Source organism: Urocitellus parryii, chromosome 3 (genome assembly GCF_045843805.1).
Source record: "Urocitellus parryii isolate mUroPar1 chromosome 3, mUroPar1.hap1, whole genome shotgun sequence".
NCBI lineage: Eukaryota > Metazoa > Chordata > Mammalia > Rodentia > Sciuridae > Urocitellus > Urocitellus parryii.
The window spans coordinates 99,836,867-99,856,483 of NC_135533.1; the positions used below are offsets into that span (position 1 = coordinate 99,836,867).

Genomic DNA, 19,617 nt, shown 5'->3' on the forward strand with positions numbered 1-19,617 from the left:
AAAATACAGGTGCTATGGTTTGATTAGCTGACTCAAACTCTTTTTATGAATATAGTATGGCTTGATTACACGAAAGGAAATTTATGTTGCCTATCTTAAAATTTTGCTTTTCAGGCAAAGGAAAGCTCTCTAGTAGCAATATCAGACTCAGGAATACCTCGGAATGTGTGTTTAATATCATGGATGGGATATCCATAGGCTTGACTTTTTCTAAGTATAGAAATTATTTTCTAAGTAATCCCAGAAAATAATTAACACCTGTAATCCCAGCTAGTGGGGAGGCTAAGGCAGAAAGATTGCAAGTTGGAGGCCAGCTTGGACAACTTAATGAGACCTTGTCTCAAAATAAAAAGGGATAGGGATGTAGTTAAGGGGTATGAGCACTTGCCTAGCATGAATGAGGCCCTAGGTTCCATCCCAAATACTAAAAATTAAATTAACAAATTAAATACTTAAAAAAAATTAACAAAGCTGAAATTATTGTTTAAGTCATTGAAACATGTACTTTCCATGAAATTGCTCATTTTCTGATTGACAAATAGAATTAACAGCATCCACATCTTGCCTTCAAAAGGCTTTTGCCTATTGAATAAGTTATATGGAAATATAAAAGTTTCATGAGAGTCATTTCAATGAGAGGAAACGGCTATTCAGAGAATACCTATCCAATTTCATGAGAGCAAGTGGGTCTTCCGAAGAGTAGGAAAGGTGGAGTCTGACAGCAACAAACACTAGAATGACTGGAGGGATAGAGCCAATATAGTCAACCTAGAATGGGTTCAAAAAAATAAAAAGTTAAAAATGGCATTGGCAGAGGTGAACCCAGAACCAGAAGTTCAACCCCTAATGAAGTTAAGAATACAATCAAGGTATCCAAATGATCCCAGGATCTGAGAAGGGGGATGATTTATGGGAATATACAAATTTAATGATCAGGAATATCATTGTGAAAAATAAATAGGAATAATCTAGACTTCTAAGTAGGTATGTGATAAAATCCAAGAGCTAGTTCCTCTGGCCTAGGTTAAAAACAGATCAGACAGATTCCTTGGGATCATTAGGGGACAAGGGATGGGAAAGGCTACCCGTTTTCAGATGATGAATAGCAAACATAGGCTATAAGATTAACTTTCCCTACTATCCAGACTTCTAGGGATTTTTTTGTTATATACTAATATCAAAGAATATCAATGAATTCTGTTACCTAAAGAAAAATACAATGTAGATAAATCTTTAAAAACAACAAAGCTGTGAACTTAAAGAAGACTTTAAAATTTAAATAAGGCTCTCATTTTATTTTGTTTGGCTCATGCATGTCATATTTCCCCTCTATCAATGCAATTAATTCAGAACCAATTACTTAAATAGCTTCAAGTATTTCTGGTATCCTGATTTTATCAGTATATATACCTTTGTGTAGCATGGGAACTTGATGCTGTCAGCACCATTATTATTGTGCCAGTCGTGTAAGAATTACAGGATGCCATTTCATCTTAGACTTAGGTAGTGCTTAAATAATTCTAATGTTTTCCTGACAGGTAATGTCACTAGATTGTATGTTCCATGGGAGCTTGGGGCCTTATCTGTTGTTTTCTCTGAATATCTCAGCAACTACCAAAGTGCCTCTCATAGGGTAGTTAACTTAATATAATTACAGATGTGAAGGAAGAAAGAATTAATGAACAAATGGAAATCCTAAAAGTTGTTGGGGTTTCAGAAACATGATTTTTTAAATGGACTTAGATGTAGTAAATCTGCACATTGATTAATGAGTCACACGCAAGAGAGGGACACAACACTGAAGGGGTCAGGAAGGCACTGTGGGTTCTGCCAGGACCACAGTGATAATGGTCTGTGAAGCTCAGATAATTAAGACTTTCTAAACTTTCACCTTCCTCAGTTACCCAGTTGGATAAGGATAGAGCAGATTTCAGAGCATTTTAGTTAAGCAGGCAAGTGGCCTTATTTGTTCACATTGTTTATGTAATTAAGGAAATGGAACCAGAGGTCATGTCTCTTTCCAAAACTAATAAATTCTATTGCATAAAATTAAATATATGAATTTAGTGGCACAACTTACAACTACACGAGAATATGCTTAGTGAGAAGTGTTCCAGACAAGTAGGGAGAAGAGACATTCTTTAATTGAGTGCTGTGTCACTATTAGCATATACTAGGTATGCTCAGTTCTGGAGGCCTGAAGTCCAAACCCAAAGCGTCCACAAGGCCAGCCATGTTCCTTCTGAAGGTTCTAATCGAGAATCCTTAGAATCTCTTTCAGCTTCTGGTGGTTCCAGGTGCTGTTCCTTGGATTGTGACAACATCATTGCAATCTCTGCCTCTGTCTTCACATGACTCTCACATGTTTCTGTGTCTTCTCTCTCTTATAACAACACTTGTCATTGGATTTAGGGCCCACACAGATTATCCAAGATTATTTCATCTTGGAATGTTTTACTTAATTATATCTTCAAATACCCCTTCTCCAAAACAGGGTCATATTCCCAGTTTCCAGGGCTTAGGAACTTTGGCAGGGACAAACATTGACCCCTCTATAGATACTCATTCACATACTCTCCATCTTAAAAACTTCCATTTTTTTTTAAGATGGACACAGTACCTTTATTTTATTTTTTAAATATTTTTAAGTTGTTAATAGACCTTTCTTTCTTTCTTTTTTTCTTTCTTTCTTTATTTATTCATACGTGGTGCTGAGAATCGAACCCAGTGCCCCACACATGTCAGGCAAGTGCACTACTGTTGAGCCACAGCCCCAGCCCAAAACCTCCACTCTTAATAATGAGGTTTCACATTTTCCTCTGGTCCTTTGGAGTGTCTATCCAAAAACTCCATCCCATTTTGACAAAGAAATCACAAGTCTCCCTCAAGACTCTCAGAAGTGAATAAGAAATCAGTAGCATTCCCCAAGGTAAACAGGGAAACAGGCAAAAAAAAAAAAAAATTCTAAGTTTCAAACCAGAGTTCACAGGGAAAAAACCCACCAAGAAGCCAACCTGAGAACTAATGGTTGAGGCTCAAACAACAGTAAAATATCTAAAAAGTTAAATTGCTAAAAAGTTGAAATGAAATCTGGGTTATTTTGTCCACCAATTAATTGCTTTGATTGATCTTGTCCACTAAGTTCTCCAGTTGTTTGACTTAATTAATTAATATGCACATCATTAGTGATTTATAGACATAGTCTCAATCATGAGCATCCATGATATTGCAGAAGGAAATATTTAGACTCTCCCAATAAAGAATAGTTGGAGATTAAGGCTAATGTAACAGCCATCAGAAAAATCAATGAAAACATCTCTGAGCATTTAGTTTTTTTTCTTTAGTTTATATAATTTATGTATTTTTCAATGCTAGGGTCTTAACCCAGGGTGCTTTATCAATGTGCCACATCAATCTACACCAATCCCTTTTTTAGGGGATTTTTTTTTTTTTTAGTTAGAGTCTAATTTACCAAGGGTGGCCTTGTGAGCCTCCTGCCTCAGCCTCCCAAAATCACTGGGATTACAGGCATGAATCACCATGCCCGGCTTACTTATATATTTCTATCTGTGCATTATATTTGTTCATAATGGGGGATTTATTTTTATATTCTCTCCAAGACTTTTTTTTAAGGTGAATTCCCACAGCATTTAGTTTTAGTTTTTTTTTATCTTTATTTTATTTTATGTGGTGCAGAGGATCGAACCCAGCACCCCGTGCCTCCCAGGAGAGCATGTTACCACTTGAGCCACATCCCCAGCCCTCTCTGAGACTTTTTAGAAATTATTTTCTGACCCAGGTCAAAGTTATAACATGCCCGAACACCATCAAAACACAGCAGAGATAAAAATGGAAGCCATATTCTATTCATGAGAATGTTTATTTTCTTAGACCTCTGTTTCTCAGCTTTCCACATTAACCTGAGCTAATAATAATTTGTTAAATTATGATTGACACATTTGATATTAACCCAAGCTAACCAAAATATTAGGTCAAAACAATATCCACTATCCACACTTTGAAAGGATCAACTTTACCATAACTATCTTGCCATTTAAATTTTTTAAATCAAATTAACAAATTACTAAGTAAGTAATTTGCAATGTACAGAGTATTTAGAGTCTGCATTAAACATCCAGAAGAAGCTTTCTCTAAAAAGAGAAAAGCCATCTTGGCCCATTATGTTGAGGAAAAACAGCCCTGTTCTCACTGCCCCGCCAAGGTAGATATTAATGGAGGGGAACTGGCAGCATCAGAGCTAGACATTCATGTCATTTGCTAATTAGCAATCAGAAGATAATCCTGTCATTATCTTGTATTGGCAGAGTCTCTTTTATGGCCAATGAAGAAAACTTCAAGTTTTCTCAGCTAATTTGCAAAACTGCTTCCACATGTAGGGAAGCCATGAAAACCAAATATAAATCATTCTTTGCATCTGCAACATTTTAAACAACTTTTGCAAGGTACGGAGAAGAGGATTCTTTAAACATTCCCCAAAACATTGTCTAAATAAAGATGGATGTAAGAGAAGATACTGAAGCTACCTAACCTCAGTGGCCTTGATCTTTACGCACTTCAGCCACCTGCTTCTGCACTCCCTCCTGATCTCATTATCACCCAGAACTGTGCCACATCAGGAACTAAAAACTCGAAAATCCCACTGTCAATCATCCTACAGCTGGTGTTCCCACCTCCTCCCCCACTGCAGCTGCAGCTGCTCACCAAGTTCATTCACACCTCAGACTCGCCTGGCATGGCACTTCCTTTCACTTCCTAACTCCTCCTTTCCCTGCACACACAGTTCCCTTCTCACCCCATGCTGCCTGCCATCTGATGGACAACATGTAACTGTGGATCAATACCATAATTCTCTCTCCCTTATTCAATGCCAGAGCTATTCTCTGTATCTCTAGCACTGAAGAGGAAATAATCTTGAGAGAGATGGAACAATTTTGACCTCTGCAGGATCTGCAGCAAGGCTTACCAGTTCTCTTACTGACATGTCTTCTATTTTACTGTCCTGAAAGCCCCATTTTGAGATGACTTCAGATACTACTGGAAGAGAAACATTAAAGTGACCACCCCAGTTTCTGGACCCCAATATAAATACTTACCCAACCTCAGCAACTTTCCTGGAGTCCTATTCTCCCATTCAGCCTACAGTCACCCGCTCAGGCTCTGGATCTATCTGTTACATCTCCTCTCTGGCCTGCTCCAGCAGGTATTCCTTCCTCATCCATCTTACACTTCACCTTCTGCCCCACTTCTAGATCCTTTTCCTTTCACATCCTCACCTGCTAAAATCTATTTCAGCAAAGAGCAGAAAAGACCACCTAACTGACAAACCCAGTGAACTAGGACAGTTTTCTTTAATAGATATAACCTTCTACTTGAAACTCGACCTCCTTAGATACAGATCAGATATCATCCCCTCAGAAAGACTAGTGCATTTAGGAGAAATCATTCTCCCCTCACATCTTTTCTCCAAGATCCCAAATTCTTGGTCCAAGTTTAAAAGGACATTTGTTGGAATAGGCAGGTATCCTTAGAGAATTAGGAGTGATGAAAAACTGTTCAGAGAGCAGAGTGCAGCAGTCTTGGGGTTTATGACCTTCATTTCTTAGAGTGCCCAGATATCCTTCCTTGTATTTTCAAGACAGATAAATCATGCTACCAGGGAGAATGTGATCATCTATTCAGATATCTTTCCCCAAACTCTATGCTCTTGAGAGAAGATAGTTTGGGTTGTCACAACTGAGGAGTCCATGCTACCAATATCTCATAAGTGGAGGCAAAGGATACTGTTAAGCAGCCTACAATGCGTGGGACAGCAAATGACAATAGTGCCAAGGTTGAGAAATCTGTTCTATTCTTTTGAGAACCTCAAAGGATCCCATAAAGGACTTTAGCCCCTGCCAGTCTTGGTTCTTCACTAGCAAGTGGAGGCTTAGCAAGATGCAGAAAGGATAAGGGTTGAAAAACATGACTGCTGCAAAGAATGTAGCTGTAGAATGTAGCTGACACACACTACCAGACTGTCAGTTTGCAGGAGGTAGGTAATGCAATCACCATGTCTAGGGAGCATCCAGTCATAAGTGCAGTTATAGCAGCCATTGGCCCAGCAAATGTTTTTGAGCACCTCGGATTTGTCCATACAGAACTGGTCTTGACAGAAGTTTGAGCTCCAGAAGATGTCATCGTGTTTGGAAGAGGACTTCTAGGTCTGAAGACTGTGTGCAGGGTTTTGAGGAGACCTGGATGTCTTTCCAGGTGTTCCTGCATCTGCCTCAGCTGTTCAGCCCTTACCACAAGCAGCAAGAGTCAAGCACACTATCACCAAATAGTCAGTCTCTTTATAGCACTCCAATATACCATCTGATCCCCTTTCCAGGCAGGAAGGGCAGAAGAGGGAGCCAGATTTGGACACTGGTGCAGGCGGTGTCTCTCTTGCTGATCTGTTATACATCAAAAGATGCAGAAGCCAAAAATCAAACAGAGAGAAACTGGCAGTTTGACTCATTGATGTAACAGGTCAAGATGAAGAGACTAGGAAGGTCATCAAAACCAGGAAATGCCTTGAGACATTTCTTAGGCTCCTGAGTTTAATGCCAGGAAGTCAAACTGCCAGAAACACCACCAGTGGAGCTCTTTCAGCCCTGGAATAGTGCCTGGGCACTGCAATGAGGGTTTTATTCCATTTTTATCACTTTTATATAAAAGGATTAACTAAAAGCCTATAAAAGTCTTTTGTTTCACCATTCAAAATGTCATTCCAAGGTATCATATTGTCTTTTATTTTTTTTTCATTTGGCAAACTATCCTGTTTCTCCTTCCATAAATCCTGGCCTGTGAATGAGGGATGCCTCTTCCAAACTTCCCAACTGCCTACTTTTGTCCCCATTATGACAACTGCTTTCATCCAAAGAATCGGTTGAAAAATACGCTGTAATTAATTATAATGTAATTCCCGCTAAAGCATGTTCCCATACACATTTTCTTTGGTGAGATTGAAGAGGGAGAAAGGAAAGGAAGGAAACCCCCGTTATTTTCAGCCACTCTGTGCAAAACATTAATCACATCTTTCCATACTTTGACTCATGCAATTTGGAATTTCTGTTCATCCTTCTGGTCAGAGATCTACTATAGATATTGGAAATTTAAGCAATTAACCTAGCTAAATAGGGTCTGTTATGGCTTGAATCTGAAATGTCTCCAAAGCAGCAATGTTCAGAGGTGGGGCTTTGGGGAAGTGATTGGATCATGAGGGCTCTGTCCTCCTCAGTGGATTAGTCCACTGGTAGCTGATAGACTATGTGGAGGTGGTGGAAACTGTGTGCAGATAGGATATGATGGTAGGAAGTAGGTCACTGGAAATGTGCCCTGGAAGAGTATTCTGGTCCCTGGCCTCTTCCTCCCACTTCCTATCTCTTTCTCTGCCTCCCCCACCCTCACACCAGCTGTCATGAGTTGAGTAGTTTTCCTACACCCTAACTTCCACCATGACATTCTGCACCACCTTAGGCCCAAAGCAATAGAGTCAACCAACAGTGGACTGAAACCATGAGCCCAGATAAATATCTCCTCCTCTAAGTTGCTCTTATCAGATATTTTGGTCATAGCAAAAAAAAACAAAAAAACAAAAAAAAACCTAACACAGGGTTCAAATGGTACATAATATTTCAGATATTGGATTTATATGGTTATTCTCTAATGGGATGAGACCAGATGTTAATTTTCAGTTTAATTCAATTCAACAAATCTTGATCAAGCCCTTACCTGACCAGGCACTATTGATTGCTGATATAGAAATGTTTGTAAACAGAACAGAGGTTTGCAGTTCTGCAATAGCACGGAACTCTAGACTAGCCAGCCACATTTTCACCCTTAATCTGAGCTTTTATCCCTAAGGTTCTGAGCCAAGCATAAGAGACCAGGTGTACCAACCTGCAGATAGTGTCTATTAAACCCCCAGGTGGACTGACCTCCACTAGTCTTTTATTCAGAGTCTTTTGACATCTTGGCAATTGCCCTATACACTGGGTACCATTGTGATCCCTGTTTTGCAAATGAGTAAACTGAGACCCAGGGAAGCTAAACAGTTTACCAAACTCACACAGGTCAGATTCAAACCAAGGCAGACTGACATCAGACCTTGCAATGCCGTCCTTCATATCTCACTGCTTTTCTTGAGTTATTGGAAAACAAGCTAAGGAGTAGTTGAGACAACAAACAGTAATGCACTCAAGGGGCTGTTCAAGTCTTTGATGGGCCTTTAAACTGCTTGGGAAGTTGGCTAGAAATGTGTGAAACTCTATTACCTTTTGAATTCTTACTAAAATTACAAACCCCTGATGGAACTGTGATAAATCCTTGCCAATAATGCTGATTCCTTTCAGATCTCCTTCCATAATCGCCTTCCCCATCTTTATGAAAGGTCAGAGTGGCTGTAGCTGTTTCCTTCAGAGGCAGATCCAGTTCATCTCCCAGGCTTCTGGTGAGATGTTCTCAAAGTTATCCAATGGTCCCAAAGTTAACTGGCTGCATATGGGCAAAGATCCAGGCCTTCTGTCTGTACAGATGAGCAGGTGGATACAGATAAAGACCCTTAAGGTCTCTCTCAGAGGAGAAAGGGCTAAACCAAATGTAAAGCATTCGTAAAATGAAATACTTTGCAGTTTATCAGAGGACAATGGAAACCTGTACTTGCAGGTGTGTGTGGGTGTCTGTGCCGTGCTCTGATGAGAACATGGCGGCAATGTCATCAACATGAATATGCCATGCTCTCACCATGTTTCCTCTCTCATGTTTCCTCAGGTGATAGAGTCCACTTATTTTTTTATTTGATACTTTCTATATCACTTCTATTTTCCTTAATGCTAAAAAAATACTCAATTTTGTTATTTTTCTTTGGCAGGAAGGAAGGGGTTCATGGTATCAAAATAAGAACTTACAACATACCGAAACCAAGGATATGAAAATAACATATTGTACAAGGGATGTTCCCACAGACCACATGGTCAGTGGATTTGGTTGAGAAATCTGTGACCTCTGTGTATTCTTCCTCTTAAGGAGAATAGACTGTGTCATCTTGCCAACTAGACCTATACTTGACTGACTCTCAACAGAATGTATTTTTCTACTTAATGTGCGTTCATATTTTGCTATATTGCCTGTCTTTCTGCCAATTCTTAGGTACAAATGGGTTTCTGTGGAAACATATCTCTGAATGGTAAATAAATGGAAAAGTTTTTCTTTTTTTAAGTCAGGAATATGTCTAATGGTGATGGCATGTCAGAATATCTTGGGACATTTCAAATTACATTCAAGACAGAGCCAGAAGGAAAGTCCCCCACCCCAACACATGCACTGCCCAGAGAGGCTGCGTTTCTGTCCAATACTGGTGCCACATCCAACAGGTGGCTGGAATGGGGAAAAGGTGGATACCCACCATCCATTGCTACAGAGGAGTCCCAGTGGGTGATGTACCTTGTCTCCTCTCATCCTCAGCCACCTGCATATTGCATGCATTTGTATCTGTAAAGTACCTGGGGACTGAGGCCCCTCTTGTGAAAAGAGGCGGAATGGATCCCAACATTGGAATTCAGACACATGCGGGCATGTCTGATGGATGCATTTGTGTTGAAAGAAAATTATGAAAGCAAATTATGGGGCTGGATATGTAGCTCAGTGTCACAGCACTTGCCTAGCACACACAAGGGTTTGGTCTTCAGCCCTGGAGGGAAAAAAGGAAAGCAAATTATGAGAAGGGAATCTGGGGGCCCTTCAATACACTATAGACCAAGAGAAGCAAAAGAATAGCAGAGTAAGGCTGAGTGGTTAAAAAAGCCTGAGGGTTAGGTGTGATGAGTGGCAATAGCTGCTCCCTAAGCCCACCATGACCTTGCCACCCTAGGGACTGAAAGATGGTGCAAATGCCAAAGGCAGGCCCAGTAAACTCAGTACCTTGTAACAGAGTGGTTGTCACAAAGTCAACATTCCCACAGAGGGGCAAATTAAAAATAAGCACAGGGGCTGGAGTTGTGGCTTAGCGGCAAAGCACTCGCCTGGCACGTGCGGGGTTCTGGGTTCGATCCTCAGCACCACATTCAATAAATAAGGGTATTGTGTCCAACTACAACTAAAAATAAATATTTAAAAAATAAAATAAAATAAGCACAGGCCACCCAGGCAGGATGGGGTAGGCAACCATGGAGCTTGAACATGTGGCACGGGGACCACCCAAGCAATGTGTGGGGACAACAGGACTGAGACAAAGAGTATTCAAGCATAACCTCAAGTATGGCACTCAAGAGCAGAGCTGGCCTGAGATATCAGAAGGGACTCTTTCTGGGTCTAAGAGAGAAAGGGGAAACTGAGTCCTGCAAGTTCACACATTGTACCGCTGAAGTGGCTCCGGGACTGGATATTAAAGTAATGTACCTCCAGGGAAGGCAGAGAATTCTGCTACTTCCCTAGGGTCTCATTTTATTTAATCCTTTAGAACTCTTTTTCTTGTGCCAGGTAACCAGATCAAAACATAAATGTCTTTTGATTAAATTATCTGGATGGGAGGGGGGGTTAGCTCTCTTTGTTCTATGTATGTGGACACACTATCATAGATCCAGAGAGACAAAAGAAAAGCATTTCTCTTCATCTTGTGCTTCCTATGCAATTGTAACTTGGGTTGACAACAAATATAATCAATTTTCTGACAAGCAGTTTTTCAGGCTAGGTGAGATAAATAAAGAAGATAAATACAGAAGGTGCACAATTTCTAGAAGATGTTTCTCGCTTGTAGAATACAGCACAGCAATTTATCAAATGGTAAAGGCTTTACATTCCAATCTGTGCTTGTTAAGCTATTGTTTTGGATTTGAATTGTACAGTCACTACATTGTGCTTCAAACAGACACATCCCAGATCATAGTTCATCCTCCTGGAATATGTTACTGTATATCCTGGGCTGGCTAAGAGCCATCCTGTCTGTGTTTATGTGAAGCCATACCACATTAAGATAGCTTGCTTGCATAGTTATGAAAAACTAGAACCTACTTATTGCACACATCAGCCTGTGAACCCAGTGTAATTTTGTCTTTAGAAATTCTATCTATGGGGCTAGGGTTGCAGCTCAGTGGTAGAGCACTTGCCTAGCATGTGTGAGGCACTGGGTTCCATTCTCAGCACTGCATATAAATAAATACATTAAATAAAGATCCATCAACAACTAAAAAAAAGAAGAAGAAGAAATTCTATCTATAGTCTTACCTCTTTCAAAGTAAATAAACAATTTTCTTCTGGTGGCCTACACTACAGTTCCCTATACAAGGAAAAACCCCATCTCCTGTACTCTATTTGCTCTCACCCCCTGGTTGAGAGCAAAAGCAACAGTGACCCTAGCTGCAAAGTACTGAGCTAAGACACCAGATTCATTTCCTTCCTCATCCCTCAAGATTGAACCCAGTGGGCATCCAACATGAGTCAAAGCAATCAGTGAATTGTGCTGGAAATGTGGACCTCGGTCTAAAAGAGTCAAGTTGGTTTCTGTGGGAGCTTGAAATCAGAAAGTAAACAATGGGAGGCCTTGGCACTGAGAGAGAAGAAAGGAGCAGAGAGGAGCAAAGGGGAGAACCCAGATAAGGAGGGTAAAGTCCCTCATGTCCCTCCTGTTCCTGAGGCCCAACTACATTCTTGACATGGATTCCTCGGGACACCATCATGACCTTATAATGAAATCCCTTTTCGGCTTAAACTAGTTGAGGTGACTTAAACAAAGATATTTCTAATCGGCACAGGTGTTGGTAGCCAACATAAAATAAGATAGCAATAATGGGCAAAGGTTAAACAAAAGAGGAAACTGAGATCAGGCTGCCTTTGTACCAGGCAGCCTGGCCCCAGAGAGCAGAGTACTAACCTCCCCCACTTTTTGCTTCTCAAAATGGGCACAGTGGAAAAAAACCTGGTCTGGTGACAAATAGATTTGAGTCAGTTTCCTCCCTGTACCACTTGCCTGGGGCTAATTGTTGATCCTTGGTTTCTTAATCTGTGAATGGAGATAGTCATAACTATAAAATAGAGCTGTGGCAAGAGTCAATGGCTAGATATTCTATAAAAGTTATTTTTAATCTCTAAGTTTTCATGAATAATTAACTGTTATGAGTAGAGCTGATAGAATATTCTAAAGGGTGGTGATAAACAGAATCCTTTTATATCTACTAAATAGTTGTCCTTGGTATCCACAGGGGATTGTTCCAGGGAATGCCCATGAATACCAAAATACACGGATGTCCAAGTGCCTTGCATAAAATGACACAGAATTTGCATATAACTTACATACATCTTCCTGCATATTTTAAAACATTTCTAGGTTACTTATAATACCTAACTGGATGTAAATATTTATCCTACTATATTGTTTAGGGATAAATTAGAAAAAAAAAAGGTATGTGTTCAAAACAGATTAAATTTTTCCTTTCCTGAATATTTTTGGTATCCAGTTGATTGAATTCTTGGATAAGAGGATACTAAGAACTGTATAGTGCTGAGATAGATGCTATTTATTATATTAAGGGAAGAATTCTTCTATTTCTGGTTTTATTACAAGGATTTTTTTCCTCCAGAAATTGGTGGTGGATATTATCAAGTAACTTTTCATCTTCTAACAAAAAAGAAAAAGAGCCATGTGATTTTTGTCTTCTGACCTTGTGATTAATTTTAATAATAGGGCTGGGGATGTGGCTCAAGTGGTAGCGCGCTGGCCTGGCATGCGTGCGGCCCGGGTTTCGATCCTCAGCACCACATACAAACAAAGATGTTGTGTCCGCCAAAAACTAAAAAAAAAATAAATATTAAAAAACTTCTCTCTCTCTCTCTCTCTCTCTCTCTCTCTCAAAAAAAAAATTAATAATAGAATTCCTAATATTAAATATCCCTTGTTTCCTAAAATTAAACATCTTTAATCATTTTGCATTGTTCTGGGAATGAATTGGTAGGTTCAATTCTATTGTGTTTTATTTAAAATTTTTGTATGTAAGAGTGCAATGTCTTTAGTTTCCTTTCTTGTTGTTATCTTTTTCAGATTATGAGTTACAGTTATAGTAGCTCATAGTGATGAAGACATTTTCCACCCTTTCCTGATTTCTGAAACTATTTAAATAACAGAAGGGTTTTTCCATGCTTTAAGCGTTTAGAAGAATGTGTATGTGTGTATACATATATATCCAGTCTTTTTAACATGTATATATATATTTTAATACATATCTATATATATATAAAAGACTGGCCATATATATGTATATAAGACTGGATATATATTTTTCCCCCACATCAATTTTGGATACAATTATTTTTCCTCAAAGTTTACTGGTTTACACTATCGTTATGGGTCTATTTATTTCTTTTTTAATAATCTTGAGTAATTTTTATTTTGCTAGAAAATTTCCTAGGCATAGTGGTGCACACCTGTAATCCCAGCTATTCTGGAGCCTGAGGCAGAAGAATCACAAGTGTAAGGCCAGCCTGGGCAACTTAGCAAAACCATGTCTTAAAAATAAAAAGGGCTGGAGATGTAGCTCAGCAATACAGCATTTGTCTAGGATGTGCAAAGCCCTAGGTTCAGTCCTTGGTTCAAAAAAGAAAGAGAAGAAGGAAGAAAATAATTCATTGAGATATTCAATTTTTAACATTAAATGACAATGGTTATCTCTTAATGTTTTTGTGGATTCCATATCTGTATATACTTCCTACCTGCCATGATTGCTATTTCTCTTTCCTGGGCCACTGGGGGCTACCTCAGAGTGAGAGGGCACTTGGCCAGGCTGTGTTGATGTTTGTTCTGATCCTGATTTGGATCAGTCATCTCCTCCTTAATGACCATGCCCCACCATCATGTTAGAAGCCCCATTTTCAATGCTTTAGAAACTGAGGAAGGTAGGTTAGCCATTATTGGCCTAAAAGTGAATGGTGTTTTTAGACACAAAACTGTGTTTGCCATGTTGAACACAACTCAGTTATTGGTGTCAGAAAAGAGAAGTGAGGGGTGAAGCCCTGGTACACATTCTAAGTCTTTTTTTTTTTTCCTGTGAGCCTCAAGTGATTGCACAGTGTCCCCACAGTACCTTCAATGAGACTCTGTTTGGCTCTAATCTCTTCAGAGTCAATAATATTGACATGTTATTTCATACAACATTTCAAATTGGCATTGTTTGAGTTTATAATTATGCTTTTTCTATGGAATCAGATAATCTATTCATTTTAACTTTTTTACAACCTTTTGAGTCTAAAAAATAGTCCCTCAAAGGCAGTGAAGATGAGTTAGTTAGAAACTCCAGCTGGGAAGATCTGAGAAATGGCACCAGTAGGTCCACCATTAAATGAATACCTAGTTAGGTAGAAAAACAGAGAGCCCCTGGGTTACGCAAGTAGGTGCAGAGATGGGTATGACCCATATGGTAGGGAAGCACAGGGTATAGACCAAGCAGAAGGGAACCTGGTTTGGAAACAAGGCAAGAATGGGATCAAGCTCCAGGAAGCCTCAGCATTTTGCTAAACAGGCCATCAGCAAAAATTCCAGATAGCTAATTGCCTCCCAAAAAGGATTTAAATCAGTAAGGGTCCTCACATCTGGAGGTGGCCAGGTCTGCATGAACAGTTCATCCTAGCAGAGACCTTGTTCTTTCTTTGTGTGTGGCTGGCAATGCTAATTAGTGATGCTCCCTGATGAATCTCATTGTGATTCCATGGAGCTCTTCCCCACTGTCTGCCAGCATGACTGCCACTTGTGATTCATACCCAAGTCCTGCACCTTTCAGCATGGAGCTTCAGGTGATGCTATAGAAAGCTCGAATAGGTAAGGACACAGGGTCCAGAAAGCTTTCTGTCCTTGGGTTCTGTCTCCCTTGGGTTCCAGCGTGGGCACTTTTTCTCTGATTTCTCCTTTCCCCTTCCTGGGTGCTTTCCCCTTCCTGAGTCCTCATACTCCCAGATCTTTGAAGAGATTCTGGAGAAAATTAATCTGAGAAGTAGGGGAGAGGAGGTTTCCTTTAGTATACCTCAAGCACACAAGAATGTTTATGGTAAAGAAGAAGAAGAAGAATAGGTGCCTCCCTTATAACATCAACATCCAAATTCCTTAAGCAGCTTGATTTAAATATCATACAGAGACACATTTTAAAAATACAAATAAAAATACTTAACAGTGTAAATTCTCACTGACCCTTCCATTTCTCCACCTTCTCTGTGTTCCAGGTTCAGGTTTAGTGGTCGTATCCTAGGCCTGGCTTTGATCCATCAGTACCTTCTGGATGCTTTCTTCACAAGGCCATTCTATAAGGCACTCCTGAGGCTGTAAGTGTATTTATAGACCAGGGTTCCACCCAGCCCTGTCTGCACGACATCGGCAGCAGCACCGGTCTTTCTGGTGCCTCTGGCCTTTTTGTTCCTGCTTTGCCCCAACCATTCCTGTTAGTTTTCTGGCAGTTTTCTGTTTTGGAGGTTTATACATCACACATACCTTTTAATGCAAAAAAAAAAAAAATGAGTTTGGAGATTTTACCTAAGCATAAGGGAAGACTCTGTTAGCCAAATATTATATCACAGATATGAATCAGCTTGTCTAAGAAATTTAATATTACAAACATTGCATTAAACTATTAAATAGAATTGATTTGTTTATAGCTTGGTTATTTTTGAAGTGAGAATCCACCAGTCAATAATTACTTCATGTTTATTAGTGTAAATATTTTATTAATTTCTTTTTAAAATTGTTGAGTGAACCAAAATCATTAAATATGCTGGTTCAAAAGTATCAAATGTTAGACTGGGTTGGAGATGTTTCATCCAGAAGTGGCATAACCACAGTTTGGAATAAGGCCTGTGCCACCATTTGTTCAGTAATTCTGTCTGCCTTGCTCCCTTTGGATTCACTCAGGCCCTGTGATTTGAGTGATCTGGAATATTTGGACGAGGAATTCCACCAGAGCTTGCAGTGGATGAAGGACAACAACATCACAGATATCCTCGACCTCACTTTCACTGTTAACGAAGAGGTTTTTGGACAGGTTTGTGGGATATGAGCTTGGAAAATGGATTTTTGTGTTTTATTATGGAAAATGCACATCACATAAAATTTGCATCTTTTTCAAAATTTTTTTAGTTGTAGATGGACACAATATCTTTATTTTATTTATTTATTTTGATGTGGTGCTAAGGATCAAACCCAGTGCCTCTACCACTGAGCTACAACCCCAGCCCTAAAATTTACTATCTTAACAATTTTTAAGTGTACACTTGAATAATCTTAAGTAAATTGTTAGGCATTTAATCAATCTCCAGAATTTTTTTCAACTTGCAAAACTGAAACACTACCCATTGAACTCTTCATTTCTCCCTTTCCCCAGCTCCTTATAACTACTATTCAATTTTTGTTTCTATAAATTTGACAACTCCTGATACTTCAAGTAAGTGGAAACACAACACCACTCTTTTGTGACTTTTCATTTAGCATAATATCCTCAATATTCGTCCATGTGGTAATGTGTCAAAATTTTCTTCTTTTTTAAGGCTAAATAATATTTCATTTTAAGTATGTGCCAACTTTGTTTATCCATTCATCTGTTGATGATCACCTGAGTTTCTTCCATCCACCTCCTGGCAATTAAAAATAATGTATGTTTGAATTCCTGCTTTCAGTTCATTTGGATGGATACATACACCCAGAAATGAGATGATTACTAGATAGTATTGTAATGGGATTTTGATTTGAAACTGCAGAAAAAGGAATTCTTTCGAATTATAATTCTTTGGTGACTACTTCCTTTAATAAATCTGCCCATGTCCTCTTCCTTCCTTTTCTTGTTATGACATGAATCTATTTAAGGCAGTTTTTGAAAATCCAATGTGATAATGAGTCAGAAAGCATTTGTGTAAAGTATATCATACACATGTAAGATATTGTTGTTATCTGTGCAACTACAAAAATAATTCTTTCATTTCCATCCAGATAGTCCTCCAAAATATGTCTATCATAATACTATTTAACAAGAAAAAGCTCCCCATGTGTTTTCTACTAGTATTTTTTTATATAACATTAAATCTTTTGATCAAATGGATTACAATTTTATCAGAAGATAACCATAGCTTAGGAAGATTTAAGAATCAAGTTTTGAGAACATCGTTTTCGAGAGACCCGAAAAGCCCATTATATGGTAATTTATAATAGGATTGTTGTAAAATTTTAGTTAGAATACTTGATAAGTACCGTATGTGAATGTGGACAGTGTGCTGGTCAAGGAATGAGGATTCCCCGCTCACTAATACAGATCACCCAGCACCCCATATCTCAGTCAAGGATCTTAGATAGGTCCTGGAAAATGTCAAAATTCTGTTATATTTCTTTTGTATAAACATTCCTCTGACGAATGTCCCCACACATAATTGAGAAAAAAACTACAACAAAAGTACATGTTGCCTACCCTCTTACCTTTGAAAAGACAGTACACAGATCCTAGCTGCGGGGTGCCTCATCGTACTAAGTGGCAGTAGATGCTTCTGTGTATTACAGTTTCTCTTCTCAAGGTCAGGCTATCATTCTCCAGCCACCATTAGTCCCGGCTGTAAAAACTCTCTTCCCAATTCATTCTACTCCACTGTCACATGGACAAAACAAAATAAGCCTCTTGCCTTCTGCTATTTGGTTCTTGTCAATGTGAAGGGAAAATACGGCAGCTGTTACTTTGCTCTAATTGGGATTTGGGAGCACTAAGGATCTGACTCTAATGTTAAGACATTCAGCTCCATCTTGAAGGACAACCTGGGGCGTTTTCCTTTTGCTTCCATTATGCCTCATGAGTTAGAGAAACATCTTTCTTTTTATGATACAAACATTATAGCTCTTCTGAAGTGCGTAAGCATCTGCTTTGAACAATCAAAGCCTTCTGCATGACTTCCACCAAAGGAAAAAGAACTGAAGAGGCACTAATGCTGAAATGTACAGAAGACTTTATATTCCGTGATCCTTCTAAAATCACAATGTCTCCCTGGGAGATCCGCTGAATTGACAAGCTTCTGATCTTCCTGTCTCCTACAAGGTAACAGAAAGGGAGTTGAAATCTGGAGGCGCCAACACCCAGGTGACGGAGAAGAACAAGAAGGAGTACATCGAGAGGATGGTCAAGTGGCGGGTGGAGCGTGGCGTGGTGCAGCAGACTGAGGCACTGGTGCGGGGCTTCTACGAGGTGAGGCCCCAGTCACAAACAAACAGGAATTAAAATGCGAAGTGAGAGAATGGGGGATGTGGTCCACGCTTGCGAAATTGGAATGTTGTTATAATCACTTTGTGCCACAGAATCCGTGCTGAGGGGTAAATAGCAGTGACAGTTGCTAGACTTCCTGTGCTCGAAAAAAAATGATCCTTACATTTTTCCAGCTTAGAAATAACAGGCTATGAAGGTTTGCTTCAGTCTTGAAAGGTTTTCTTTCCCTGCCTGAGTGAAAAAGAGCATCCACCACTTTTCCAACCACCACTAGTTTGATTAAAGGAGGCACCATCACAGACTTTCGCTTGAGCCTGGCACACTGGTCGTGAGATGTAAAGCCAGAGCAGGGGGCTCTAACAAACAGGTCCTTCCAGATCTTTATAAAAGGGAGGAAGGAGGTGGGGACTGTATCAAAATACAGGAATGAGTCATAATTTTATGTGAAAGGATAAGTATGTTTTAAGTGAAATGGTAATGATTTAAGTGATTTGGATTTTTTTTTGCCTTTAAAATGCAATGCTACTTGGAAGTTTAACTGTGGCTCCAGAAAGTTGAGTCAGTTTTGTTTGTGACATCTAAATATTTAACTCAATGATTGTCTTGGTCCTTCCAAACGACTATAACAAAACACCATATACTGGATAGCTTAAAAGCTACAGAAATCTATTTCTTGCAGTTTGGGAGGCTGCAAAGTCCAAGATCAAGGCACTAGAAACTTCAGCATCCTACAAGGGCTCACTTCCTTATTCACAGATGGCATCTTCTCACAAGGACACTAACCCCATTCCTGAGGGCTCTACCCCATAACCTAATCATCTCCCAAAGCCTCCTATTCCTAATACCTTCAATTTGAAGGAGAAGATTCCAAAACATGAATGGAGAGGTAGGGCACCAGCATTCAGACCAAAGCAATGATTTTTAACTTAAAAATGATTACATATTGTTGCAGTCATGATCAGTTTCCCACTTTAGCCCCTGGCAATAATAATCATGAGTTTGACCTTTCTATGGGTTTGGGCTTGTGTGCTGAAGTTAGTTTGTATTTCAGGTTGTAGACTCGAGGCTCGTCTCAGTGTTTGATGCCAGGGAGCTGGAGCTGGTGATAGCTGGCACCGCAGAGATCGATCTGAACGACTGGCGGAATAACACTGAGTATCGGGGAGGTAAGCTAGCAGCAGTTGTGACAATACTGTCACAAATAAAATTCATCGCTTCTTAAAAATTTTTGTTGGGCTAATTTTTGTTGTGACCTAACATAAAACTGACCATTTTTAAATGAACAATTCAGCCAGGCACAGTGGCACACACCCGTAATCCCAAAGGCTCGGGAGGGTGTGTCAGGAGTATTGAAAGTTCAAAGCCAGCC

General features: G+C 39.4%; 1 protein-coding gene across 1 annotated transcript in view; it reads left to right on the plus strand.

Annotated features, from left to right (window-relative positions):
* Window positions 1-19,617, plus strand: part of Hecw1 (HECT, C2 and WW domain containing E3 ubiquitin protein ligase 1) — a 287,449-nt gene that overhangs the window by 257,900 nt on the left and 9,932 nt on the right. The window contains exons 23-26 of the mRNA XM_026410640.2: window positions 15,244-15,342; window positions 15,926-16,055; window positions 18,084-18,230; window positions 19,300-19,414. Of these exons, the coding sequence (XP_026266425.2) occupies window positions 15,244-15,342; window positions 15,926-16,055; window positions 18,084-18,230; window positions 19,300-19,414 (491 nt within the window). The remainder of the gene's footprint in view (window positions 1-15,243; window positions 15,343-15,925; window positions 16,056-18,083; window positions 18,231-19,299; window positions 19,415-19,617) is intronic.